Source organism: Cydia fagiglandana, chromosome 24, assembly GCF_963556715.1.
Source record: "Cydia fagiglandana chromosome 24, ilCydFagi1.1, whole genome shotgun sequence".
Classification (NCBI taxonomy): Eukaryota; Metazoa; Arthropoda; class Insecta; order Lepidoptera; family Tortricidae; genus Cydia; species Cydia fagiglandana.
In genome coordinates, this window is record NC_085955.1 from 9,940,276 (window position 1) to 9,968,273 (window position 27,998).

Sequence of the window (27,998 nt, forward strand, 5' to 3'; positions counted from 1 at the left end):
AAAACAAAAAATCTAGCTTCGCCACTTTCTCATAGATGTTATTTTGCCTTTATTTGCTTATACAATCGAGGCAGATCTTTGTGATAACTTAAAACGCTATCGTTCTAAGTTTTTGGGGTAATTTTGAGTGACTGAACTTCGACATGAGTTCCTGGAACTGCTGTAGAACATGCCTCAGCACCGCTTCGTTAAGCCCAATTTTTTTACAAACAGAACACAGTGAGCATTATACAAATGTCATATTAATTGCTACAGGAGTCAAGGTAAGTTAAACACACTCTAACCCAGAGGTTTTAAACCCCGGCCCGCGACGCGTTCCAATCCGGCCCGCCGACACCCAAACCGAGTGCACACTGTCCGGCCCGCGGGAGCCAGGCTCCAGGGGTTCATTGAGAGTGGAGCTGTTCCTAACAGCAGCAACCAGACATCCTCCCCCGCTGCAAAAACCTACGGTGGCGCGAAATTTTCTGAGGGGCAATATGGCCCTCGGGGAAAAAAGTTTGGAGACCCTGGTCTAACATGCTCATATAATTACATATGAGGGCATTCTATTTAAAGTTGTACCCTCAACTTGCATTCTAGATTTTGGAATTTTTTTACTTTTTCTACTCAGCTCTTTCGATCCTAATACGAGAAAAAAAGTATCCCCAAAATTTCATACAATTTTTTATTCACCTCAGCAGCTCGAACAAGGGTACTTTGCTTCTTAAAAACAGTGAGCAAAATGCGATTTTGCTCACTGACTAATTTTGTCTCACTCAGTGAGCAAAATCGCATTTTGCTCCCTGGAGCTTATTATAGAATCTTTCGCTTGCACGGGACTCAAAATAAGCACTCGAAGAAATATCAAACTTTGATCTCTTGTTGTACAAATAACTATTGTCCGTTTTGTTACGGTCATAGAAGGTTGTATTGAAAACCGTAACTAAACGCTCTGAAAATTGTCGGGACACTTTTTTTCTCAGTAAAAATGGAAAAGCTCGTAATTCTGAGTAGAAGTAATATAAAAATTCCTATTTCTAACACAATAATTTTTGGTATAGCTTTAAATTTTAGAAATGATCAGGATAGATCAAGTAGGCCTGTGGAACAAGCCTTGTGCCTACTAGGTCACTACAGACTGCGCTCCGCTCAATCAAACTAGTTCGGTCTTTTAGTTCCTTTAGTTCAGTTTGGGCGTTGAAAACTGGGAATGAATATATCTCGAATTTACAGTAGTTTTTTTAAACCTTCGGCAACTGAATTACGATTCAAGTTATACAGTTTAGCATTAAAAAGCTTGACACACTCATTTGCACTCATGCCAGCTCATTGTGAACCATTTCGTTCAGTTTATTTTCTTTTTCACTCATGTCAAGCGCTCACCAATACCACTGAACTAAAGGAACTAAAGACTGATTAAGAGTGTGCGGAAAGATTTAGTTCCTTTCATTAAGAGTCCTTCATTCATGACCAAAATAAGCCTAATATCAGGTATTTTTTGATATCAATAAGTACCAGAAAACAATTCAAGTTAAACACATAAAAAAATATGTGTATTTCAAACTTTACAACATATTTTGCTATGTTTTACAGACATATATATTGTTGTTATGATGTAGTGAACAGCACAGATTAGGAAGGAATGGGAAAAACTGGGGGAGGCCTTTTCCGCACACGTGGCATGCAAATGCAAATAAATTGAAAAACAATAAAAGTTAAAAAAAATATAATTTAATAAATAAATGTAATACCAATGAAAGTGTAGAGGCCTGCGCAAACCGGCGGAGCGCAGCGCAGATCACTTTAAAATTATCAATGTATTTTCTTCCCTATTTCAATTACCTTCAGGTATAAATTTAAATGCTTTGAGACCGACCTCGGAGCATCACGGAGGATTGTTACTCCGCGGCATCGAGGAGCACGCCAGAGCATGCCGTGGCATCCCGCGGCATGCGCCGAGGCCTCCCGAGTGAGCCGGAGTAGCGCCGGGACGACAGGGGAGAACTCGTGCATACTAGTCACTAATCCCTTGTGATAGAGTACACGCGGCGGCATGCCGCGGCATCCCCCGGCCTGCGCCGAAGTGCTCCGTGGTGCGCCGACCGCGAGCGACGGACTGTGCGGGCGCTCGCGGTATGTCGGGGGATTTTACCTCGCCGGTGTGCGCTGCGCGGGGGATAAATGCTCCTCGGTGATCTGCGCTACGCTCCGCCGGTTTGCGCTGGCCTTAAAAATAACAAAAACGCATGAAATAAAGGCTATTACTATGCTGTAGTATGTATTATTGATCTATTAACATATTCAGACTAATCAAATCAATTATTTGCTTTATATTAATAGATTCAACAAAAATTGTTCTACAATTATTTAGAAATATTCTAACTCTGTTTTAGGTTGAGGTCAATGACTGTTTACCTCAAGAAGTTTGCCAGCCCTGCGTATCATTCATAAACGAAACTATGAAGTTCCGTAAAAAATGTGAACTCGCCCAAATAACACTCCGAAATAGACTTAACGATAACACTCACAACATAAAACAAGAATTTAACAAACCCGATACAATATCTATAGATATTTCAGAATATGTAGACGATGATTTTAAAGACTATGATGACAATATTACCTTAAATACACTACAATTAGCAGAAGAAACTTTAGATAATAAGTGTACAGAAAATATTGATGATATAAAAAATATAGAAACCGAAAACAAAGTACAAGAGACCACAGATAATAAGGTTATTTTAGAAAAAGTTAAAAAAGAAGTAAAAAAGAGGAGGGTTAAAAAGAAAGAGATGAACGGACAGAAGGTAAAAGAAGAAATAGAATGTGAATATTGCCATAAGATCTTGACGTCAAAACTGTCGATTAGGAATCATTATAAAATACATACTGGTTTTGATGTGGTTTGTGAGGTATGTACGATTTTCGGGATTACCCTATTTCTGAATTTACCTGAATACAGCCTAGGGCTAAAACGGACGGACTGCAAGCCAACTGCAATAGGTATGGGAACAGCACGCCAACTGCAGAGATGCAGTTGGGTTGCAATCCGTCTGTATTGGCCCTAAGAGCTTTCTCTATAGGTTTTTCAAGAACTATGTTCTCGCGTTAAATAAACGTTTTTCTTCTCCTTCAAGTCTTATTTTAAACGTCAAACTTCTATGACATTATGACTTGACATAGGATAATTCGCCAGTAACTGGCCACTTTTAGTAACTGGCCGACCTAAACTAAAAATGAATTCTATTCACCTATAAATAGAATTCATTTTAGTATAAGGTGGCCAGTTATTGAAACCTTATAATGAAATGAATAGGCGAATGTGACACATGCACTGCGTATGCTATCAAAATCGTTACAGACTTTTGTTCTTAGAGGATGTAACCAACGGAGACGCCATGTCTATAATTTTCAGTACAAAATAGTCTGCCGTTTTTTGCGGGGGAGGGGCACATCAAATGTATATGTAACGTCAACATAGCCGTGCCAGATAAACGTCCGTCCATACATGTGTTTGACATGTGGTTGACCATTGGCCGCCTTTTTTCGACAGAGGGGAACGCCTGTTAATGACCACTCCATTTGTTGGTCTAACTCTACAATATTAATGTTATTGAAAAATCTGTTGTCCAGCATTGCGGCAAGAAATTCATAACCCGTCGCCTGCTTTTGATGCACTGTCGAGCAAAGCACGGCTACGAGAAAACTGACAAGTGCTCATACTGCGACTACCGAGCGTCCAACGCGGAGCAAGTCAAGGTATTTTCACCTTTGGCGTTCCACTTGAATCCTTCACTATGCTCAAGATTCTTCTTTCAATCCCTCGCTACGTTTGGTATTCAATTGAGTACTTTCCTATACTTAAAATAAATTATTTCACACCGTGCACGAAATAAAGCACCTGATAATTATTAGAAAAACATAGATAGCAGTTATTTTTAAACATAATTTATATTTAATAAATCGGATGGAAGTATAAAAAGTAGGTCAGTTGACTGTGACGTCATCTAAATTCCATATTAGTAAATCGTTTTGACAGTTCTAAAAAAGAAGCTGATTTGACTAGTAGGAAGGTAGCCAATTAGGGAATTCTTCTCTGTTCCTCTATTTCAAAGCATGCACCGCTTGCAGACGTTTCTGCTTAATACAACAATATTTTTTAACTTCCAAGTACGTCGTTATGGTTCCAGATTCACGAGAGGCTACACACTGGCGAGAAACCTTACGTGTGCGGACAGTGCGGCGCGGGCTTCCACAGAAAAAGCTCATATCTACAACACATCGCCATTCATCTGCCTGAGAAAACTGTTCAGGTAACATTTCACGAAGGTGAGAAAACCATACGCATGCGAGCAGTGCAGCTTCCATCGCAGCTCGTATCTACAGTACCCGCACGCCATATGCATGAGATAACTGTAGAATTAGCCAACAACAATATTACATGCACGCCATAACCATATACCTGAGAAGACTGTTGAGGTAACATCATAATGTACTGTTGAGGTAACATCACATTTAAGGGGTCATCCATTTATTACATCACACGTTTAGGGGGAGGGAGGGGGTCAAGAATATGTGACATATTGTGACATGGGGGAGGGGGGAGACACAAACTTTGTGACGTCACTTTAACTTCATCAGTAACCGAAAATTGATTTAAATTATTTTATTCGCTGTACATTTAATAATCGTTTTTATTCGTTTAATTTTCTTTCCTAAGCAGTTCTGGGTTATAAAATTACTAATATTTATATCGCCAAAAATATTTTGATAAAATATTAATAATACTTAGGTACTTACTTACCTCGATTTGGCATTTCGAAGAAAGAATGTGACGTCACACTAGGGGGGAGGGGTTTGCCAAATGTGACCAAGTGTGATAAGGAGGGGGGAGGGGGTCAAAAAACCTAGAAATTCGTGTGACGTAATTAATGGATGACCCCTAAAGCAGGTATAGCGCCTGGATAATGCTAATAGCAATCATTCAATACGCGCATTGGTTACATATTAACTCACATTATAGACGGGTCTAACGCGAAATCACAAATCTCTGTTTTGACATTTTGCTGGGACATCAGTCAGCCGCGACCACGACCAGTGAAACCTGTGTCGAAACGTCGGTAAATCAAGGTAATTGAATATAATTCGCGTTAGACCCGTCTATAATGTGAGTTAATATGTATTCAAAACGCGAAAGTTTAAAATATTATACGCGCATTGGTTGCTTCAATTATTAGGCAATTCATTAACTCTTTCAATTCCACCCCCCGTTGCACTCTCTTCAGGGATGATTTCCGACATGAAAACTATCCTATGTCCTTCCCCGGGACTCAAACTATCTACTGCCAAAAATGCGGGGGTGCGCGGGACGAGGTGAGCGAAGTCCCGTGCCGTGTTTGGTCCGGTCAAAGACACGGACGTCACACAAAGACACTTTCGACTCGAACATGGAGTAAAATTATCGTATGCGGGGCAGAGGGGGTAGCGCGACTATGCTCAGTCTGGAGGATGTTTTGTCTGTGCCTCAGACAGACAGACAAACTTTCGCCTTTATAATATTAGTATGGATTTACGTTTTTTTAATATTTTTTTGCAGTGTACGGTATGCCCGGCGCGGTTTAAATCCGTCACTCTGATGAGGATTCACGCTTCGCGCCATCGAGCCCCGCGGTACACTTTCCAGTGCACCCTCTGCGAGAACAGCTTCGCCAGGCGGAGGTATGATGGGCAATAACATCTATACAATATGTATACAGCAATGGCGGGGTGCCCAAAAAAGAAACTAAAACTAAAAATAAGTCTCCACTCTAAATAATAAATACCTTTTCGGTTTTATTAGTTAATATTTATATTTTATTTCAGGAACGTAGCGCGTCACGTGCAGCGAATCCACGGGCTGCCTCCGGAGCCCGACGCGATTATCCGGCGCAAGATAGCGTGACAGTCTTCAGAGCAATAATATGTATAATAGAATATACACGGTGTAACATGAGGAAATCGAATAATTTTAAACACGCATTTCTGAGATCATAAAAGTAAAAAATGTAATATGAGTGAGTTTAGGTCAATTTCGCCAAAAAATTGTTTTGTTTTTTCAAATTTTTGATTGTATTTGTACATAAAAAATAAATTTGTACATAAAAACTTGTCACTTAAAATTGATTTTTACATTTTTTTTTCGTAGAACCTACTTATTGCAAAGTGTTACTTGTCACTTTTTGACATCTATCAATGAGGATATTTAGACTACGTCCCGTAGTAGCAACATCACCAGCGAAAAGGCCTTTTAGACTAGGTAACAATAAAAACTTGTTTCTCTTTTAATTAATAATATTTCTGAAACTAGGCGAATTTCAAAAAAGTTTATAGGACATTTTTGTCTCTAAATATGATCAGGAATACGCTGTTAAAATTATTCGGTTTCCTCATGTTGCACCGTGTATGAAGCGTCTTGTAATACCTTCGAGCAACGCCGTCTTCCGACATGTCGGAAGGGAAATTTAATATCACGTTATAGTAGTTTATGTGACTGTTACATAATTAATTGCATTAAAACTCGAGTGTGGGTTTATGAAACGAACGCAGTGAGTTTCATAGTAGTATCACACGTACGAGTGTTTTAATGCGTAATTATGTACAGTTACATACACTGCTTTATAACACACGTACACCCAAGGCCAAAAGTATGGAAACAAGCTGACAAGCTTATACTTTGATAGAAAAGTTTGATTTTATATTATTCATTGACGATTTGAAAACAATATATTAAAATTAATAATATAACATTTGAATAGTAAATTACTCAAATGCTGGCTATGATAGAGAGGAGGATTTTTGTATGGTGTCCATAGAGAAATAAGCCCTTTTGACAAGACTGTTCTCAACTATCATCTTTGTCCTAACTTTTTTTTATCTTTTCTACAATATTTTAGGATATTTTGATATGTAGCGGGAATTTTTAATATTTTGGGGTTGCCCAATGCAAATTTTAGGATACAAATATACAACAAAGATAGATACATGATACATTAAAGAAAACAACGTTGTTTCCATACTTTTGGCCTTGGGTGTATTATAAACCTTTCATGATATGTTCACTAACCTCATTACCCAAGCGATATATTACCGTACAAATCATTCTGCCATTTTTCGCGGGGGGAAACGTGTACACAGTCGCACTTCTCACTCACTACATACAAAATCCAATCTGTGATGACGACACAAATACATAAAAAATGACACACGTCAAAGACAACCCCAAATCTTGCACACCTCGATCTCTTTTTGTGTTCGGATGAGTCACGCATCGCTATAGGTACAGTTGTACCGGACTCGCCCACCGAGGGTTCCGTACTTTTTAGTATTTGTTGTTATAGCGGCAACAGAAATACATCATCTGTGTAAATTTCAACTGTCTAGCTATCACGGTTCGTGAGATATATATAGCCTGGTGACAGACGGACGGACGGACAGCGGAGTCATAGTAATAGGGTCCCGTTTTACCCTTTGGGCACGGAACCCTAAAATGCCGTCTCCCTTCTCGGTGTTGCTTGAATTGCAATACGGTCTAACAGAAAATAATGTTATTAGCTAACATTTATATTATTTAACGTGATATTAAATTTGAGAGTAAGTAATTTAAGAGTGATTTGAGAGTGAGTAAGGTTGTCTGGAAGAGATCGCTTTTTAGCGATAAGACCGCCTGTTGTTTACCTCTGCCTGTATTTCTGTTTTCTTTTGTATTGTCTTATTTTATTGAGGGGTGCAATAAAGAGTATTTGTATTGTATTGTAATTTTTATGAGAAATAATCGTGCGAATAATTTAACTTATTTAAATTTTATAGATACAGATTTATTTTAGAATGTTATTTTTATTTTGATATTCTTATAGCTCATACATTTGACGATTTAATTTTGTTTTTTTTTTTTAATTTATTTACTCAATAAAAAATACACAGCAATATATTACACATATTTTTTCGCCAAACTGCATGACAGTTTGTTGGCGAACGACAGTTTGTTGGCGAATGTGATTTATGAATTTGATTTAATCTGTTAAGGTACTTACTTAAATAAAAAATATATCTTATCATATTTTGTTTCAATACACATATTATATTATTTACCGCGTTACACTATATAATATACAAGGTACTAAAAATAGCCAAAACCATCATACTTATAGTTCGTTTTTACAGCATTAGAAAGAAGGTAAGCGATCTTGACGTCTTTTAATTAAAAAACGCTTTTTAAAAATTAGTAACTATTACTTATGAAAGCAGAATAATATAAATGATCGTATTAGATTCGTAATTGTTACATATTTGCCATGACTTATTTTTAAAACGTTTTTTAATTAAAAGACACATCAAGATTGTTTGCCTTATTTCTAATGCTAAAAAAACGAACTATAACATAAAAGGTGAAATATGCCCACCGTACTGAGTCCGCGCCCAAGCGCATTTTATTAGTTGCCAAAGGAATTTAGAAGGTCTGCAGAGCAGACTATCTGCGACAGAATGATGTTATTTTTTTAATTTCATACAGATTACAATGGTCCCTTACACCATACTCCTTGGTCGTTATTTATTAACATAATTTCTATATATGCATTATATAAGAAAGTCCACCCCCTGTTGCGTTCTTTAAATTTTTTGATTTTCTTATTAACATCAATAATAACGTTTTCATACAACTCGTTAAATTTAAAATTTTGACTAACTGTAATATTTTCTGAAGAGAATGGTATAATCTCCTCTCTATTCTCTTTAATTAAAAGAAAATTAGCGTAGTATTTGAAGATTGCTTGCAAATGAACGTGTCCACGCAGGTTTGTTTTTATGATGTTTTCTAATTTTGAAGACAACGTAAGCATATACAATTCAGGCGCGGAAAATTGCACCTCGTCAGTTCCGCATACTCTGTAGGTTAATACGCGGCCACAGAAATCAAACGAAATAAAATATGCAGCTAATGAGTTTGAATGGAGGATGCTACTTAAATGATCTTCCCAATTATTTTTTTTGACATTACTTAAACATAGAGCGCAAAAAGGCATCGTTGAATTTACCTTATGGTACGAATGGAGGTCCAAGGGGGAGGCCTATGTTCAGCAGTGGACGTCTTATGGCTGAGATGATGATGATGATGATGACAAAGTTAAATGAATCTTCAAACCAAAATGGTAATTCTACGTTTCACCTTTTGGACACCAATGACCGATATATCGGCACCGCAGGTCCGACGCCAAAGACGGAATAATCGGTCACAGATCACAGAGCAACGTAGACCTACGTGCATATGCATAAAGTTCAATTTCAGTTTTGACACTTGGTTGACGTGGCGTCCGAGTGACAGCTTTTGTGTTTGACACGGCGTCGAAAAGGTTAACTAACACCATAGACTAGGAATCCTCTAGACTGAGTTTAGAGCAATTATTTCATGAGCAAAAATGCGGGGGTGCGCGGGACGAGGTGAGCGAAGTCCCGTGCCGTGATTGGTCCGTTCAAAGACACGGACGTCACACAAAGACACTTACGACTCGAACATGGAGTAAATTTACCGTATACGTGGCAGAGGGGGTAGCGCGACTATGCTCAGTCTTGAGGATGTTTTGTCTGTGACTAACACAAGCTAAGTCTCTGCGGTAGCTCGCACTCGGTGTGGTGTAAGCTGGTAGTTAGACGCTCTCCATTCTTCTATGATGCAAAGACAGGCCTGCAAATCAACATTTTATTTATAAATGTGTTTATATTTCGTAGTTAAAAATAGGTGTTGAAGCGCTCCTGGCATAGCGGTAAGAACGTGCGACTTTCAATCCGGAGGTCGCGGGTTGAAACCCCGGCTTATACCAATGAGTTTTTCGGAACTTATGTACGAAATACATACCTATCAATGATATTTAAGTACCAGTCGCTTTCGGTGAAGGAAACCGGACTAATCCCGATAAGGTTTAGTTTACAACCCAGAGGGTTGGAAGGTCAGATGGCAGTCGCTTTCGTAAAAACTAGTGCCTATGCCAATTCTCGGGATTATGTAGTTGCCAAGCGGACCTCAGGCTCCCATGAGCCGTTTCAAATTGCCGGGATACCGCGATGATGACTTGATGAGTTTCGATTTCAAACCACAGTCAGTGAAATGCACACCCAAGTAGCACAGATAGCTCTATAACTACTCACTTTTAGTTCTATCTTACGCTCTGTGCGTATTAAGACACTTAGAGCACACTCGTGGTAATGACCTACCTATTTCTTTCATTTCCTTTACTTTTCTGGTTCGAAATAATATCTATATATCTATTTATATTATATGTTGAGTATTTATTTATTTTTATTTATACCTATATATATTATATGTATATGTACTCTTGTATTGTTATATTTCTATTTATGTATATTTGGAGTAATGTGTATTCAAAACGTGCATTTTATTTATTTTAGGGATTGTACACTTTTGCTTTGTTTGTCATTCATCGTTACTTCTGTTCTACTCATTTCCTCAAAGGTTAACTGGAAGAGATCCCATTCAGGGATAAGTTCGCCTTTGTTGTATTTAATTGACTCTGTAACTGTGTTTCTCGTGTTTATATTTCTATGTACAATAAAGTAAATACATACATACATATGACTTGATGAGTTTCGAATTCAAACCACAGTCAGTGAAATGCACACCCAAGTAGCACATAGCTCTATAACTACTCACTTTTAGTTCTATCTTACGCTCTGTGCGTATTAAGACACTTAGAGCAGACTCGTGGTAATGACTTGATGAGTTTCGAATTCAAACCACAGTCAGTGAAATGTTGCTGTATTTCATGAACTTATTTTAGTGTAAATGTTGTTGTAATTCAAATAATTTACTTCAGAATAATGTTTATGCTTCTACTCTATGTATTCAAACACAATTGACATTGTTTATGAATAAATATCTTGTATCTTGTAATGCACAGTTACAAGCCCCGAACACGATAAATGAATAATATTGTCAGATTTAAGCGTATCCAATTCAGATGAAGATAGTTTTATGAGTCTCTGTGATTGTTCCATGGCTTAGCTCAATCACGTGTGACATTGAGTATTTAATTATGATTAGGTCATAGGGGTCATTCATTAATTACGTCACACGTTTAGGGGGAGGGAGGGGGTCAAGAAAATGTGACATATTGTGACATGGGGGAGGGGGGAGACACAAACTTTGTGACGTCACTTTAACTTCATCCAGTAACCGAAAATTTATTTAAATTATTTAGTTCGCTGTACATTTAAATAACAAGTTTTTAAAACGAAAATAGTTTTTAATCGTTTAATTTTCTTTCCTAAGCAGTTTTGGGTTATAAAATTACTAATATTTATATCGTCAAAAATATTTTGATAAAATATTAATAATACTTAGGTACTTACTTAATTCGATTTGGCGATTTCGTAGAAAAAATTTGACGTGGCACTAGGGGGGGAGGGGTTTGCCAAATGTGACCAAGTGTGACAAGGGGGGGAGGGGTCAAAAAACCTAGAAATTGGTGTGACGTAATTAATGGATGACCCCATACTGCAAAATCGTATAATTACAAAAACTGTACCTAGATTCCGATAGACTCTGATTCTGATACTTGGGGTAGCTTTAGCCAGCAGATCCTGCAGCAAGTACTAGGAAGAAGAGACTACGAGGGGGAGGCGAAGATGAGGCAAAATAGCACTGGGAGCTCGCATGACTCTGGTGATTCCATTCTGGTGAGCCTAAGCGGCAGCGAGTCGGTGCACTATGTCAGTGTGGTATCGTCTTGGGTCGTCCCATTCGTTTTTCGTCAAGTTCTTAAATTAGTCCTATTCTGCATTTGTCACTCATTCTACACTCGTTCCAATCGCCAGTGGCTTTCAATGTATTATGAGTGACGAAAGCAGAATAGGACTAATTTAAGAACTTGACGAAAAACGAATGGGACGACCCAAGACGATACCGTCAGTGTCACATCACACCGGCTAAGACTCGAGACACGCGTGGCTCACTCTGCGATATATATCGCCGCTTTGCTACAGGGAGCTAAAAGTACATTCGTTCCACACCAATTTTGGTGGCTAGCCATTAGCCGCGCGTGGCGCTGTCGCCACCTAACGGCCATACCTGTCCTGATCGTAACAGACGCGTTTCCTCAGATGCGGGGTCAAACAGAAAAGAGGAAACTAGCGTGTTCGCGCGAACTGTACATTTTTCTTTCCTGTGGGCAATAGTTAACAGCTTGTGCAGCATAGTTCTCTAAATAATAGGAGGAACTTTTCACGTGGATAAGGGTTAAATAAGAAAATTAACTTTTACAGCCCTTAACTTTCGTGTATGTCTACAGGAGAGACGTAACACAGTTTTCTGTTTGACCCTGCTAAGTCAAACAAAGCACGCGTGCAAACCATTAACCAGCCTGCCGGAGACACCGGAGTACCCAGTAGATAGGACAGGAGTCACAGACTTGTAAGGTTTGCAATCAGGATAGTAGGAGAGACGGGAGATTTTTAAATCCTAAAATGTACACGGCCCATTTTTCCTCAGGCACTTTTTGTAAGTATGAAAATTTGGGCCCTCAGTGATTTTGTATGGAGCTTTTGGGGTATCTATGGGGGGTATTAGATTCATGTTTGACACCAATGCACACGTGTTTCATACGACGTTTTTCAACACACTTGCGAGAAAAAAAAACGAAACTTGCATATCAATAAAATTTTAATAAAATGCCGAATATTTACTGAATAAACAAATTCCTTTTTAAGGGCGCCCGCTAGCTGGCGCGGGTGCTTTTCAGGTCAAGCATAAGACGGTTCCGTGTCTTTTCACAAACATTCCCGGCCGGTCCAGAGGGGAAGGGTCAAAAACACGTGCGGAATGCAGATCGCGGACCTGTATGAACTTGTTTACAGCGTTTTAGGCAGTTTTAGCACAACCGAATCATCTGAACCGAATATTTGTATTCGGCAAAGTCTATAATATTTGGTCCATCTCTCCTTCCGACTCAATCGGTGCTCGTCTCCCCTGTATGAGTTTGTTCATGTCTTCTCAAAATACTCGAAGTCGTAAACATCATATTACACACCGCGCACGAATATGGCTTCTCGCCAGTATGTATTCTCATATGACTCTTGACAGTACTGCTCTGTGTGAAAGTCTTGTTGCATATCTCACAGGAGTATGGTTTCTCGTTCCTGTGGGTGCGCTCGTGTCTCCTCAGAGTGCTATGTTGTGAGAACTGCTTCTTGCATACATGACAAATGTAGGGCTTTTCATTGGTGTGCGTTCGTTCGTGTGATTTCAAGTTGGAATGTTGTGCGAACAATCTGTCGCACATTGCGCACTGGTAAGGCTTCTCCCCTGTATGAGTTCTTATATGGTTTTTTAATATAGTCGATTTCTTGAACAACTTCCCGCATATTTGGCACGTGCGCGCTTTTATACTCGCCTCTAGGCTCTCGCGTGGCTTCGGTAGTTCTCCGGTGTGCTGTCGCTCGTGCCTTTTTAAAGTGGTAGATTCCGAAAACTGTTTATCACACATCGCGCAAGAATATGGTTTTTCACCCGTATGGCCGCGCTCATGTCTCTTTAGATCGCAGGCGCGGATGAACGATTTCTGGCATACTTCACAGGCGAAGGGTTTGCCACCCACATTGGCCGTCACATCTTCCTTGATATTGGTTCGTCGTTTGTATTTTTTCACCGGTGAGTCTCCAGGTTTCTCGCCATGCATAATCCGTTCGTGTCGTCTTAAAGTGGTTGATTCCGAGAACACTTTTTGGCACAACTTGCAGGAATACGGTTTTTCCCCCGTGTGAGAGCGCTCATGTCTTCTCAAATCGCCGGATTTTATGAACCCCTTCTTACAAATATTGCAGGGGTAGGGTCTCTCACCAGTGTGACACCTCATGTGTTCCTTTAATTTGGTGGAGTCTTTAAAGTTCTTGGTACATATTGGGCATATGTGCTCTTTCTTCGGTTTCCGTCGCTCGGCCGGCGCCCCCGCGCTCCCTTCCTCTGAAACAAGTCATGCGAACATGTAGAATTTGATTTGTTAAGCCTTTATAAGGCAGTGGGAATATATTTCCCACCTGATTTTGAACTTTATTTCAAAGTGATAGGGTTCAATTTTGCACAAATTCTGACTCCCTTATGCCTTATGCAAAAAAATCCTAAACAAAACAATTTCACTCGATAGAAAAAAACATAGGTCAAAAACGCACCATTAAAAAATTTAAACTATCAATTTTAAAAAAGCTATGTAACATGAAAGTTGTTAAAGAAAGTAACATAAAGCAACATAAAAACTAGTTTTATGTATTCAAAAGGTACTTAAATACAGTACGTAGCCCCTAGCGGCCCCCTTAGTAGCGGTAGTTGTAATTATTATATTATGTACAAAAATTAACTTTAGTTCCAAAGTTATACTAACAAATATGTATGTAAATCTGAAATAAATATTTTTAATTCAATAATAAACCATATTATGTATGAATGGTAGCAAAGATCATCGAATAGACATATAGTTACCTTGAGGCTGAGGCAAAGATGTCCTTCTGTTCTGCAGGAAAACCAGAAGACTTGAGGAGAATAGTGTGGGAATGCCGCCAGGACCTGCAGCTCCAACTCCAGGGAACCGGGCTGAATGAACGCGACAAGCGATCGACAGCCTGCCTGCTTCCGGCCGGGCGTCCCTACACTACATCTACATCTACCTTGAGGCTTGATCCTCTGCGTGTGCACCTGCATAGTGAGGGGCTCTAGGACCAGCATAAGCTCGCCCCGCCCCGCGCTCCCCCCGGACGCTCCTGCAACCCCCTCTGTGGTCTGCTCAGGCAAAACTCCGACCCCGCCTGCCAAACAACACCATAATATTATAAACAAATAAATTTAAATAAATAATTATTGGACATTCTTACTTATTAAAAGAGCGCTGGTGGCCTAGCGGTAAGAGCGTGCGACTTTCAATCCGGAGATCAGATGGCAGTCGCATTCGTAAAAACCAGTGCCTACGCCAATTCCTGGGATTAGTTGCCAAGCGGACCCCAGACTCCCATGAGCCGTGGCAAAATGCCGGGAGAACGCGAGGACAAGTTAGGGCTCTCTTTCCTTTTGCTATCTGGGATTCTAAAATCATGACTTCACAAGATATAACAGCATTTACTTCTGTAAACTCTGTGTGTTTGTGTGTTTGTGTGTGTTCTGTGTGTGTGTGTGTGTGTGTTGTTACCATAAAGATTGTCGTCTTCATCAAACTGCGACTGCTCCAGCTGTGGAGTCTCAAGCTTGACCACATGATCGGAGTACTGGCCACACGAGTCATCTGTCCCATCAAATGGGACGCCGTCCTGACCATAAGGGACGCTGTCCTCGATAAGGGGCTCCTCCTTCACATGCACCTCATCTGGAGCCTCATATTCCACTTCCACCTTTACAAAAACTGTGAAATGACAATATGTATAAAATTCCAATAAATCAACTAAATCATTTAATTGGGTTATATTAAGTAATTACACATAGAGATGCCACGAATATTCGGCAACTATTCGGTATTCGGCCTATTCGGCCACTTTGCCGAATATTCGGTATTCGGCCGAATGTTGCCTCCTATTCGGCCGAATACCGAATATCTGTTGCACCGACCTAAAAATAAAAAAATCACAAAAAAGTAATCAAAAACTAGGTATATTTAATATTTAAAATGTACTCTTGGAAAGTGGTTAAATACGAAGGCACGTTTTAGGGCATTTGTTGATTTTTAAATATTTTATTTTTATCATGTGTCTGATTTGATTTACTCTAACTACATTCATTAATTCTGTTCAACATAGAAATATATCTTAGCAAACGTTGTGCTTTGTTGGCAAACAGTTTTCGTAATAATTGTGACTCAAAATGTACGCATGTCATGCCGAATATTCGGTATTCGGCCGAGAGGGGGGCCGAATATTCGGTATTCGGTATTAGGCCAAATTCACTATTCGGGGCATCTGTAATTACACACTATTACTCCATAAATATGTGCGCATCTATTTACTATCAAATGTTTATTTACACAAATCATGCAAATAACGTTTCATTTTTTATCAATACAATACCAAGATACCGACACAGACAAACTTGGAATTTTAATTTATCACAAGATAGAACCACAGTTACACTGGTCTAGCATCGTCAAAGGCTTCAAACCGGTATTTGTTAAAAACCTCGTAATAGCCCAATATTTAGAATTATTTTATGCTCTTTACGTACAACTGAATCATGTACTTTGGTAACAACTTTATATTATTAGGTTGTCCTATTAAAAATGAAATAATAAACCAAAGAACGAAAAAGAACGTAATAATACGGGTATTTTTGTATGGACCAAATACAGTTTTCCGACCCCTGGTTTTTAGGGAAAGGGTAAAAACGGGACCCTATTATAAATTATATTATATATTATACCGCGATATATAGAATGTATATCTGTTGCCGCTATAATTAAATAACAAATACAAAAAGTGTGGAACCCTTGGACTGCGAGTTTGACTCGCACTTGTCCGGTTCTTCTTGAATCAGCATTACACGAATAAGATTTCGGGAAACATACCCGGTTCCGTGCATTCCTGACGCTCCTCTTTCACGCGTGCTTCCAATGACATGCTGCTGCCACTTCCCTCTACGCCTCACTAGAAAATCCAGTGTCTGTTTCTCTGCCAAAAATCCGCTAGAAGCGTTAGTGTCCACGCTTTTTGACATTTACTCGCGAGTTGGCTCTCTTTTACCTTTTGCAACACTTAAATTATTATACTCTTTGGTCGGGACGCTGTGCTGTGACCGGCTGTGACTAATAGCTTGCAGTATAGCATAGTATTAAATTTGATGAAATTACTATAGTAAATACCGCTGCTCCTGTGATTGAAGTTGTTGTGTGTAGGCGAGGCAATAAGCAAATGGATAAGTTATTTACGATACCATGCTATGGCTACGCTCCAATAAAACACATGAGTACCATATACAAAAGATGAAAAGAATGGAAAGAAAAAAGAATAGAATTTGATATTTGGTTTGACGTTTGACGAGGCGGTGACAGATGCAGTCATTAATGACGATCAAAAATTGAAGTTGCCATAGTAAAATTACAAAATTACTGCAATTATTTTGCGTAGACTTAAAGCATTTTTACACTGTCCAATCTGATGATCCGTGAAAAAAATATAATCTTATAAGAATAAAGATGATTTAAACGTGAAAGAGCAGCTAGGGAGCAAGGCCTGTTCACTGTTATGTCCCCAAATAATTGCGCATGTGTGCGCCTGAAGCTTCTATGTGTGCGTTGGCCTCCGAGAAAAAGTTGCGAGTAATAAAAATAAAAACATTTTTCTACAGCAACATTGCTCCCAACTCTGATTTAAATTATCACGAATTTTATACATAATTAATCATAAAACGGGACTTAAAACGCTTAAAACTTAATTACACGCGATTAAGTTTTATAATGAATATTTGCTTCCAACTGTCTTTATCAATGTTCATAAATTATATGGAGGGTAGGTACCTACGTCTACCCACCATAATAAAAAAATATATTTGTCAATGACTCTGTCCAACTGCTGTGGTTAAAGTTCATAACGAACATTTTATTTATTAAATCTTTAAATAATAAATACAACGTAGCGGTACAACCACTTAAGACTGTAAGTCTGTACCTACATAGATTACAGCAATGCACATAGAAAATGTGCTAAAAGCGGAGCAACGGCTGTTAAAGTGAAATTTATACAGCTTTAGTGGGTTCAGAAGGAACCGAGTCATAACGCATCTGGAAAGCGTATTAATTAACCGTGAAGAAATGTATGAATACAAGTTAGAAATATGTGTAAAATGCCGTGTGTAAAGTGTAGTGTATCTGTGTGTAAAGTGTAATAGGTAGGCATGCCTAATGTTATTTGTATAATACTAGGTATACTGAAAACTTTGTGAATGCGCTTTATTAATGTCTATTTTTATTAAGTTGTCAGGGTTTAATTTTCAGTGTATATTTCTATATGTAAAACATAATACAATGTTATAAACATAAATATGCCTTTTATTTAAATCAATAGATAACACCACAAACAAGGGGTAATATTTGCATCTTTCATATATTTCGTGATATGAAGATAACAAATATGTTTATCAACATAATTACTATATACCTATAATACCAATACCCGCCAGGCTATACCGGTTGTTAACTTTAGTTCCATTGGTACACATCGAGGGCGCCAGTAGTATAAACGTATAAACGGTTGGGGACATTTTTTTGTATGGATTTACCGTTCTTCTCCTAGTGAGTATTATATTCTTTGCTAGGGAGCAAAGGAGTGACTTGCAAAGAAGATATTTATAGTACATGAGGTGCAGTGCAAAGAATATAATATAAATATAAAGTGTTGGCTTATAGGTCTCGTTACCAGGCCATAAAATAAAAAAAGTAAAAATGTCATTAACGTCATTTATTGCCATTCCCCAGGCATCCCAAAGACCAAATTGATATATTTTAAAGTTAAAATAACCATGTAATTAGAATATAATACTCTCATTAACACTGACTCTTCCAGTAAAAGCCCTAGAAGCTGCTATCTCCACAAGTATAGTATAATATCGTGTTATATAGAGCTTTAATAACTCGACTAATCGATGAAGTTTTCATTCATTTTTCATTGTATCTTGCTCCGCGTAATACATAGCTTGTTATTACAGCTTGCCGAACGCAGGCTTCTAGCCCAGCAGTCCAGACTCACCTTCCGAATATTTTCGAGACGGAACGAAGACAGTTTCTTGTGACGGAGGACTGGAGGTCGAGGCAGTATGTCGGAGGCGGCGGGCGTGGAGGCTACCGAGTGTGTTATTGTCATAGAAGGTAGGATCCTATAGAAGTGCTACATGCGTTGACAAAATCTGTTAAGAGTTACCCGAGTTTGAAATTAAGCGACTCAATTGACAAAAGAACTGAAACTATAAGATTAGAGATATAATTTGTGTTCGAAGATGATCGGGTTATATTTTGATCAAACCCGTCCTATAAAAAAGACAGCCTCCTTAAAATCTCCATGCATGCAAAGTTGAGCGTCCTGCGCTGTGTTTCATTTTCTCTCTCATTTCAATTCAACTTGTTAATATTTTTAATGTATTATTTTAATTTGTAAGTTATCTGCTAAATCAGTCATGTTAAATACATTCTAAACGTCGGCAAAAGTTTTGATATTTGTCATAAATAATGTAACATCCTCCGACCGTCCTTAGTCTGGGACCAGTCTGAAAACCAGCGCTGGGCATCTAGGCCTGACACACGCTGAGACTGGAACCCTTTGACTAATACAAAAATCTTCTCACCTTTGCTCTGTATAAATTGATAATTGTTGTTAACTCGGTTGTATATTATTATGTAAGTAATCCTAACTCTATATTATTTTCATGTATGTGGCAATAATAATAATAATATAGTCTTTATTTCCATGACTTTATATTGTTTTACATAAAATAAAGTTAAAAACAATCAATTTTAATTAAGACATGGCCCCTTTTTGTGTATAGGCCTCCTCCAACTGTCTCCAATCGTCCCGGTATTTTGCCTTCTCCATCCAGTCTGTGCCCGCTGTGCTTTTGATGTCGTTATTCCAACGGTCTTTTGGTTTTCCAGATCTCCTTTTGCCACAAAAGGAGTGGCAAAAATGTGTGTCGCAATAAACCATTCTTATTCTTAATTATTCTTGTGATTCCAGAAGAATCTGAAGACGAGTTTGAATATGAGGTGGCCCTGGATCCAGACTGTGTAGAGCCTGTGGACAATACTGCGGGTAAGATGTTCATAAAGATGACCTCTGGCCCTGACCACCCGTAGGTTGGAACCTGACCCGCTGCTGACGGCACCCTAGGTTAAGGTTTTAATTTCTACTGTTTTTTTGCCAAGCTGTACTATTATTTATTCTGTGGTAGGGGGTTAAAAAGGCCTAATTGCACTTATGTGTGGCGCCGTGCTGAAATTGTGAAGTAGTTGTTGTTTTTAATTGTATAATTTACTCACATCAACAACTTATGATTGTTTGTGTAGACAAGGAGGTAGAAGACCCTTTAAGGATGGACAGCGGCTCGGACGGCGCCGGCGAGTACAGGTTCGAGGTGGCCGTGGAGCCCGAGGGTGTGCTCCTGCCCGAGATCGACACCTTTCACGGTTACCTACTTGCTTTTTAATATGATCTTGTGCAACAGAAATAGTTTGTTAAACCAAATTTGTCAGTAAATAAGAACAAAAAAAGCGGCCAAGTGCGAGTCGGACTTGCCCATGAAGGGTTCCGTAACAGCCAGTAACATAATAAAATAGCGGTTTGCGATTTATGACGTATTAAAAAAAAAAACTACTTACTAGATCTCGTTCAAACCAATTTTCGGTAGAAGTTTGCATGGTAATGTACATCATATATTTTTTTTAGTTTTATCATTCTCTTATTTTAGAAGTTACAAGGGGGGGGGGGGGGACACATTTACCACTTTGGAAGTGTCTCTCGTGCAAACTATGCAGTATAGAAAAAAATGATACTAGAAACCTCAATATCATTTTTGAAGACCTATCCATAGATACCCCACACGTATTAGGTCAAGAAATGAATGCTCAAAAAACGTTGTAGAGGGAAATGCTAGGAACACAATTTTTGACTCCGTAACTTTGTTTGGACTAGTTAGAAGGTGAACATATCAAAAGTCCCCGGCTGTAGCCCCGCTGCTGGGGGGTAGAGGGGGGTAAGAAGGTCGAATTTTTCGGTTTTTCATTGATATCTTGGAAACTTTGCGTCTTAGCGAGATGACTACTAAGACAAACCGAAAGCTGATAAAATTAGTTACAAGTTTTATCCAGTCAAGTTTTTCGATATCATGAATAGTTTTTGAGATACCCGCTCTTGAAAGTTTATTTAGGGATTTTAATTTTATCTTGATATCTACGTCAGTGAAGCTGTTAGGCCATGTTTGGTATCATTTTCGTATAAATCGGGGGTGCTGAATTCATATATGGTATCACATTGACACTATTCCGAAGTAAAACCAAAATTTATAAAAATATATTTTTTTAAATCCCTCTTCACGCTTAAACTGCTGAACCAATTTCGTTGAAATTTGGTATAGAAATAGTTTCAGTCTCGACACAGAACATAGGATAGTTTTAATAACCAAAAGCATCTTTTGAGGGTGTGAAAAGTGGGGTGGAAGTTTGTATGGGGAGTCAATAACCGCTGAACCGGTTTAGATGAAATTTAGGACGGAATACATCTGTGATTTAGATGAAAATGATACCAAACATGACTTCAAACCTTACCTTGAGCAGTATAACCTTTTGGCCGCCGGACCTAGTCCGCAAAGACGTCCACTCACACGCCAGAGCAAATTTTAAGTAAACAAGTAATAAAAAGTTTAGGGATTTCAAATAGTGATATCGATATTTACAATTTATGGTAAAAATCTTTTTAATTTAGCTTTGTTCTTATCCTGTTTTAATTTCATTCCAAATTGCCAAAATTAAACATATGTTTTACACCCGAAAATGTTTAAAATACAGGGATTTAACATAAAAAACAACCACTAAACAATGTCGATTCAAGACGTGATATCACCGCACTAGGCTGTGCGAGAAGTCTTTTATACAAGACAACGGCGCGCATGGACTGCCCGCAGTGCAGACCGACAAGGACCGTTTCCGCGCGGATTAAGTAATAATAGTCTCTAGGTCAACGGCGTAAGCGCTTGTCGGTACGTAAACTTTATTGGCGTAACGTTAAAGCTGCGCATCTGGTGTCGATACAGTCAATATACCGGAACTGTTTTAGTGAAAATTACACGTGGGTTGAATTTTTAATGAGTGAAGATATTATTCCGGAATTAGAATCTATCATTTTAATTTCAGTTTGGTTTACATTAATCTATAAACTCTTATCAAATAAACGTTCAACGACTTTTTATGAAAAAAAAATAACACATTAATTTCAATGTTATAACAAAAAACTAAAGTCTGATAAACAGGTATGTCCAGATGGAAATACCACTGGTACAAATGTACCACTATTGTGCGAAGTTTTCGCTGCGGTGTATCCCTTCCCACTAAGCTATAAAATAACATCAATTTTTTTTTTTATCTCTTCTGCAATTAAATAGTCCACAATCTACAAGGGCAAATTTACTTGTCTGAGTCTACTTTATACAGCTAAAGAAGCTGCCTGAACTTTACATATAGTTATGCCTATCTGACTCTCGTTCTACGTATTCTAGTAAGTAGTTACCTACTATTCGTTAAAAAAAGTGGCGATTAACAAGTGTTCAACTGCTTAAAAACATATGCTGCAAATAAAAACATATTTCTGACTTTATATTTACTTTAAAAATTCCCATATCGAGTTAACATTCCCATCCCTAGCTGTCTTTTATACAAGACAACGGCGACAAGGAACATGAAAAACGTTGAAAATTGGAGCAATTTTTTTTAATGCCTTATTATAAAAGAATGGATTTATATAGCTGCTTAAAAAGCAAATAAATGAAAAAACAAAGACCTAAAATATGAACAAGAGTGTAAATGAAATTGCAATTGTTATTATTTTCACATTAACTCAGTGGTTGAATTTGTGTCTTGTATACAAGACGACGGCGCCAGCGTATCGTCCTATCGTTGTCTTGTATACCGGACAACGGCGGTCAAAGGGTTAACCTCAGGAATTCAGTTTCGTCGACGAAGTTGAATTCCCCCCATACTCCATTTCACAACTTTAAAGGGTGATTATTGAGATAAAAAGTATCTTATGTCCTGTCTTGGGACTCGAAATATCTGTATACCAAATTTCAATTAAATCGGTTGAGCGGTTTAAGCGTGAAGAGGAATTTAAAAAAAAAGGTATTTGTTTAAAGTTTATATGTTTTTTCTTAGGAATGGTGTCAATGTGATACCAAAACTGAATTCAGCACCCCCGATTCATACGAAAATGATACCAAACACGGTCTAGCAGCGTCACTAATGTGGTTTACCTTTGAATTGCCGACAGACATTTCATCGAATGTTATTTCGAAGACAACGTTTCAAGTATTTTCATTTCATCGACAAGTCACTGCGTCGAAGAATTGATACTAGTAAATTTAAATCTGGGACTTTTAATTGGCACTCGAGTTATTTCGTATATAGTTTATATCGTGGTATTTCTTTACGGGTTTTCTTATTTCATTTAGGATTGCATTTAATAAAATTTATTACGCATAATATTATTACAATATGTAATATTTGACTTTGATAGCCGTTCGTTTCTGTTTGGGGTCGCAGTTCTAACCTAACCTAAACCTACTTTGAAAGCCGTTAGTTTCTGTGTGGGGTCGCAGTTCTAACCTAACCTAAACCTACTTTGAAAGCCGTTAGTTTCTGTGTGGGGTCGCAGTTCTAACCTAACCTAAACCTACTTTGATAGCCGTTCGTTTCTGTGTGGAGTCGCAGTTCTAACCTAATGTAAACCTACTTTGAAAGCCGTTCGTTTTTGTGTGGGGTTGCAGTTCTAACCTAACCTAAACCTACTTTAAAAGCCATTCTTTTCTGTGTGGGGTCGCAGTTCTAACCTAACCTAAACCCACTTTGATAGCCGTTCGTTTCTGTTTGGGGTCGCAGTTCTAACCTACCCTAAACCTACTATGAAAGCCGTTAGTTTCTGTGTGGGGTCGCAGTTCTAACCTAACCTAAACCTACTTTGAAAGCCGTTCGTTTCTGTATGGGGTGGCAGTTCAAACCTAACCTAAACCCACTTTGAAAGCCGTTCGTTTCTGTGTGGGGTCACAGTTCTAACCTAACCTAAACCTACTTTTAAAGCCGTTCGTTTCTGTGTGGGGTCGCAGTTCTAACCTAACCTAAAATGACTTTGATAGCCGTTCGTTTCTGTGTGGGGTCGCAGTTCTAACCTAACCGAAACCTAAAATTGTTACAACAGAAAAATGTATTAAAGTAATACGTCGAACAAATGAATTGCAATGTTGAGTAGTTGTGCCAATTAAAATAATTTGAAACGAATCAGCGATCAAGTAATATTCGATGAATAGTATTTCTACGCAGTAAGAAAAATTGAAATAAATAGTATATGAAACAAAATAACGCCAAACAATATTACTAGTACTAACGTTTCGATGAATCGTTGTCGATGAAATAATATTCGATGAAAAGTTTGTCGGCAAAACAAGGGTACACCCACTAATGTAGATATCAAGATAAAATTGAAAGCCCTAAATAAACTTTCAAGAGCGGATATCTCAAAAACTATTCAAGATATCGAAAAACTTGGCTGAATAAAACTTGTAACAAATTTTATCAGCTTTTGGTTTGTCTTAGTAGTCATGTCGCTAAGACGCAAAGTTTCCAAGATATAAGTGAAAAACCGAAAAATGAGACCTTCTTTCCCCCCTCTACCCCCCAGCACCGGGGCTACGGCCGGGGACTTTTGATATGTTCACCTCCTAACTAGTCCAAACAAAGTTACGTAGTCAAAAATTGTGTTCCTAGCATTTCCCTCTATAACTTCTTATTGCTTGGCCTATATGGGTTTGATGAAAAAAATATTCTTGAGCTTCTGTTCTAAGTATGGGGGACCCCCAAAATTTATCGTTTTTTTTTTTCTATTTTTGTGTAAAAATCTTAATGCGGTTAACAGAATACATTTACTTACCAAGTTTCAACAGTATAGTTCTTATAGTTTCGGAAAAAAGTGGCTGTGATATACACGGACAGACAGACGGGCAGACATGACGAATCCATAAGGGTTCCGTATTTTGCCATTTGGCTACGGAACCCTAAAAACTATACGTATCCTTTTCTTTTCGGTGCTAGTACTAGTGTAAGACAAAGTATGATTCTTTCTGTCTATGTTTGAAATGAGACAGTCCTTTTACAAACTATACTATAATACGACCGTGTGCGTTGCGAAGTAAAATTTGACGACCGGTATAGCCTATTATTCTCAGTTACTTAAGAAGTCGTAACTTATTCAACTAAGTACTAACTTGTTATTTTAAAATTTGGTGCTTTCGGAATAAAAAATCATCCCTCTCTCTGTCTGAAGTTAGTGTAGTCTCTTTATTTTAGTCAAATACCCCTCTCATTTCCAGTATTGTTTCAGACATATCTCGCCCCTCTACGCCCCCGCTTCGCGATCACGACGCCGCCGACACCACAAACTCTGAAGAGGAAACTTACATTGACTCTCTACAAAACACAGAGAACGTCTGTGAGAACTGCGGGAGAGCATACGCACACAAACGTAGTCTAATACGTCACATGGTGATGTGTCTGCCTGGCACAAAACCTAACCCTAATATCATCTGTCAGAGCACTACGCGGCCAAAGAAATTTACCTGCGAGATATGCCAAGAAAAATGCGACGATTTTGAACATTTAAAAAGCCATATCCGAAGCCACACGGGAGACAAGCCATTCACATGCGAAATTTGCAACAAGGAATTCGCACTTTTATACTATCTGAAGAAACATAAGCGAATTCACGCCGGGGAAATATCGTGTGAAGTGTGCAATAAAGCATTTGCGACACCTAGCCATTTGAAACGACATCAATCAAGCCAAAGGTGTGCAAAGACATTCTCGTGTAAGCTATGTGACGAGAAATTTGCAACGACAAGTAGTTTAAATGTCCATCAGCGAAATCACAGTGGTGAGAAAATATTTTCTTGCAATAATTGTCCGAAGAAGTTTACGAGCTCGAGCAACTTGCGGATACACGAGTATATTCACACTGGGGAGAAGCCGCACAAGTGCGAGTTCTGCAGCAAGCGGTTCACGCAGGTGAGCACTCTTAACAACCACCGGCGGGTACACACAGGTGAAAAACCATACTCATGCGAATATTGTTTGAAGAAGTTCGCGTTTTTAGGCAATTATAAGGCACATAAGCTTATTCACTTATAATTACGTTAAAGTCGGTTAAGAAATAAAATATTGAAAGAACTTAATTATATATAGCACTTGGCGGTCGAAAGACTAACAGGTATAAAAATTATAAAATGTAGTATTTATTAAAAGTAAATAAAGAAGATTTTTATGTTTCTGAGTTGTTTATTGTTATGCATTCAACATTGTGAACGAATAGAAATTTTAAAACAATATGCCAACTACGGATTTTATTCATACACAATCTCGCTAAATCATACCATTAGTGGTATACTTCGTGCATGGCTATTTGCGTTATTTGACACATTATGACTGACGTATATAGAGATGTAATCTTCGAGCAACACGGAAGGGAGGCGGCATTCGCACTATTTCCCCTCTGCCGAGGTACAAGATTAGCGCGTCAATCTAATCTAGCGCGGGTAATAAAACTAGTTGCATTGGATTTTTCACTAGACCGAGTCCAGACGCGCGCGTGAACACTGCTGCACAAAAATGCCTATTTGCTCGGTTTTTTGTTATAAAAAGAGGTCGGGGACATCAAATTTACAAAAAGAAAGTGTTACATTTCACATGTAATACTTTTCTTTACATATCATACGTTAAATTACATTTAAATACAATTATTATATTTTAGTCTCAAGTAATTGTTGGATTTATCGATTTTGCTCGCTCAGTACAAATTGCGGATCGGTCGAGCGACAAATCCGACTTCTCATCTCTCAGAATACAATGACATACTTCAACGAAAATGTGTTAGTGTGCGTGTTGTGACACTAGCAGTGGCGGATTTCCCATAAGGCACAGTAGGCCCGGGCCTAGGGCGGCGAGATATTAGGGGCGGCAAATTGTGACAAAAAACTACCTGATGATAACTAAAAATAACTCAAAATTAGGCCAGGCAACGAATTCTCAAAAAAAGGTAGGTACCTATAGAGGGAAATGCTTGAAACACAATTTTTGACTTATATCTTAGTTTTTCGCTTATATCTCGGAAACTATGCGTTCTAACGACCTGATCATTATACAAAATGAAAGTTGGTTAAATTTGCTACAAGCTACAATTTTTACGATACGAGTATCTTGAGGGCCCTCCACACTAGTGCGCGAATCGCGGCGCGAAGCCGCGAATGCGAGTGTGACGTCGATTTCGCAGATTGTTGACGCCTTCGCGCCTTGTTCCCCGTTTATAGGGTTCCGTACCTCAAAAGCAAAAAAAAAACGGAACCCTTATAGGATCACTCGTGCGTCTGGCTGTCCGTCTGTCACAGCCTATTTTCTCCGTAACTGCTGGAGCAATTCAGTTGAAATTTGGCACACATATGTAAGTTTGTGACCCAAAGATGGACGTGTAACGTAAATAAATGAATTTTAAATATGGAGGACATTTTTGGGGGGTAAATGAGAAAAATTTAAAATAAAGTTTTTCAAACTATAATCGTGTTACATATTAAATCAAAGAGCTCATTGTAAGAATCTCAATTTTTTTTTAATAATTCTAGGATAAGTAGTTTAGCAGTTATTCGAGAAAATAGGCAATAGCCTTTTTTGATTTTTTGAATGTTTTTGTAGGTACACAAAAAGTCAACGTTATTGGTAAAACTGTCACTTAAAATTAATAAGTTCTTTATTTTTTTTGTATAACCTATGTTCCTATGATCATGTCACAAGGACGTATAGTTTCTGAGATATAATAAGCGAAAAACAAAAAATGTGACCTTCAAACCCAACCCCCCTACCCCCGGTCAAGGGGACTTTTGATATGTTCACCTCCTAACGAGTCCAAAAAAGTTACTAAGTTAAAAATGTGTCCCAAGCATTTCCCTCTATAATACATATATCTTTTCGTTGCCTGATCTAAATGTAGTCAATATGATGGGTGCTGATGCTGAGAAAGGGGCGGCTACAAGGCTTGGGGCCTAGGGCGGCAAAGACTGCAAATCCGCCACTGGACACTAGTCACTCGTCCGTACACAAAAAGAGATCGAGGTTTGCAAGATTTGTCTTTGACGTGTGTCATTTTCTATGTATTTGTGTCGTCATTACAGATTGGATTTTGTATGTAAGTGTGTGAGAAATGCGACT

General features: G+C 38.4%; 3 protein-coding genes and 1 long non-coding RNA gene across 5 annotated transcripts; 3 read left to right on the forward strand and 1 right to left on the reverse strand.

Annotated features, from left to right (window-relative positions):
• LOC134676407 (zinc finger protein 62 homolog) lies at window positions 1-27,971 on the forward strand. 2 transcript variants are annotated; one of them, XR_010099919.1, is made up of 7 exons: window positions 1-263; window positions 2,376-2,897; window positions 3,619-3,744; window positions 4,176-4,298; window positions 5,582-5,703; window positions 5,848-7,194; window positions 27,873-27,971. XR_010099919.1 is itself a non-coding variant. In XM_063534796.1 (6 exons), the coding sequence occupies exons 1-6, from the start codon at window positions 144-146 to the stop codon at window positions 5,924-5,926; spliced, it is 1,092 nt and encodes a 363-aa protein (XP_063390866.1). In that variant the 5' UTR covers window positions 1-143; the 3' UTR covers window positions 5,927-7,480. The 2 variants fall into 2 exon arrangements, 1 of the variants encoding a protein (XP_063390866.1); XM_063534796.1 differs by lacking the exon at window positions 27,873-27,971 and having other exon boundaries at window positions 5,848-7,480.
• On the reverse strand, window positions 12,726-16,993 carry LOC134676079 (zinc finger protein 596-like). The gene is made up of 4 exons (XM_063534362.1): window positions 16,569-16,993; window positions 15,207-15,416; window positions 14,692-14,829; window positions 12,726-13,993 (listed from the first exon to the last, which is right to left on the reverse strand). The coding sequence occupies exons 1-4, from the start codon at window positions 16,618-16,620 to the stop codon at window positions 12,981-12,983; spliced, it is 1,413 nt and encodes a 470-aa protein (XP_063390432.1). The 5' UTR covers window positions 16,621-16,993; the 3' UTR covers window positions 12,726-12,980.
• LOC134676412 (zinc finger protein 716-like) lies at window positions 18,460-26,126 on the forward strand. The gene is made up of 5 exons (XM_063534800.1): window positions 18,460-18,591; window positions 18,704-18,863; window positions 19,726-19,800; window positions 20,055-20,174; window positions 25,129-26,126. The coding sequence occupies exons 2-5, from the start codon at window positions 18,812-18,814 to the stop codon at window positions 25,929-25,931; spliced, it is 1,050 nt and encodes a 349-aa protein (XP_063390870.1). The 5' UTR covers window positions 18,460-18,591; window positions 18,704-18,811; the 3' UTR covers window positions 25,932-26,126.
• On the forward strand, window positions 20,257-20,427 carry LOC134676479 (uncharacterized). Its single transcript, XR_010099941.1, has 2 exons — window positions 20,257-20,292; window positions 20,325-20,427. It is a non-coding gene; the product is annotated as an uncharacterized LOC134676479 (long non-coding RNA).
• Window positions 27,972-27,998: the final 27 nt, after the last annotated feature.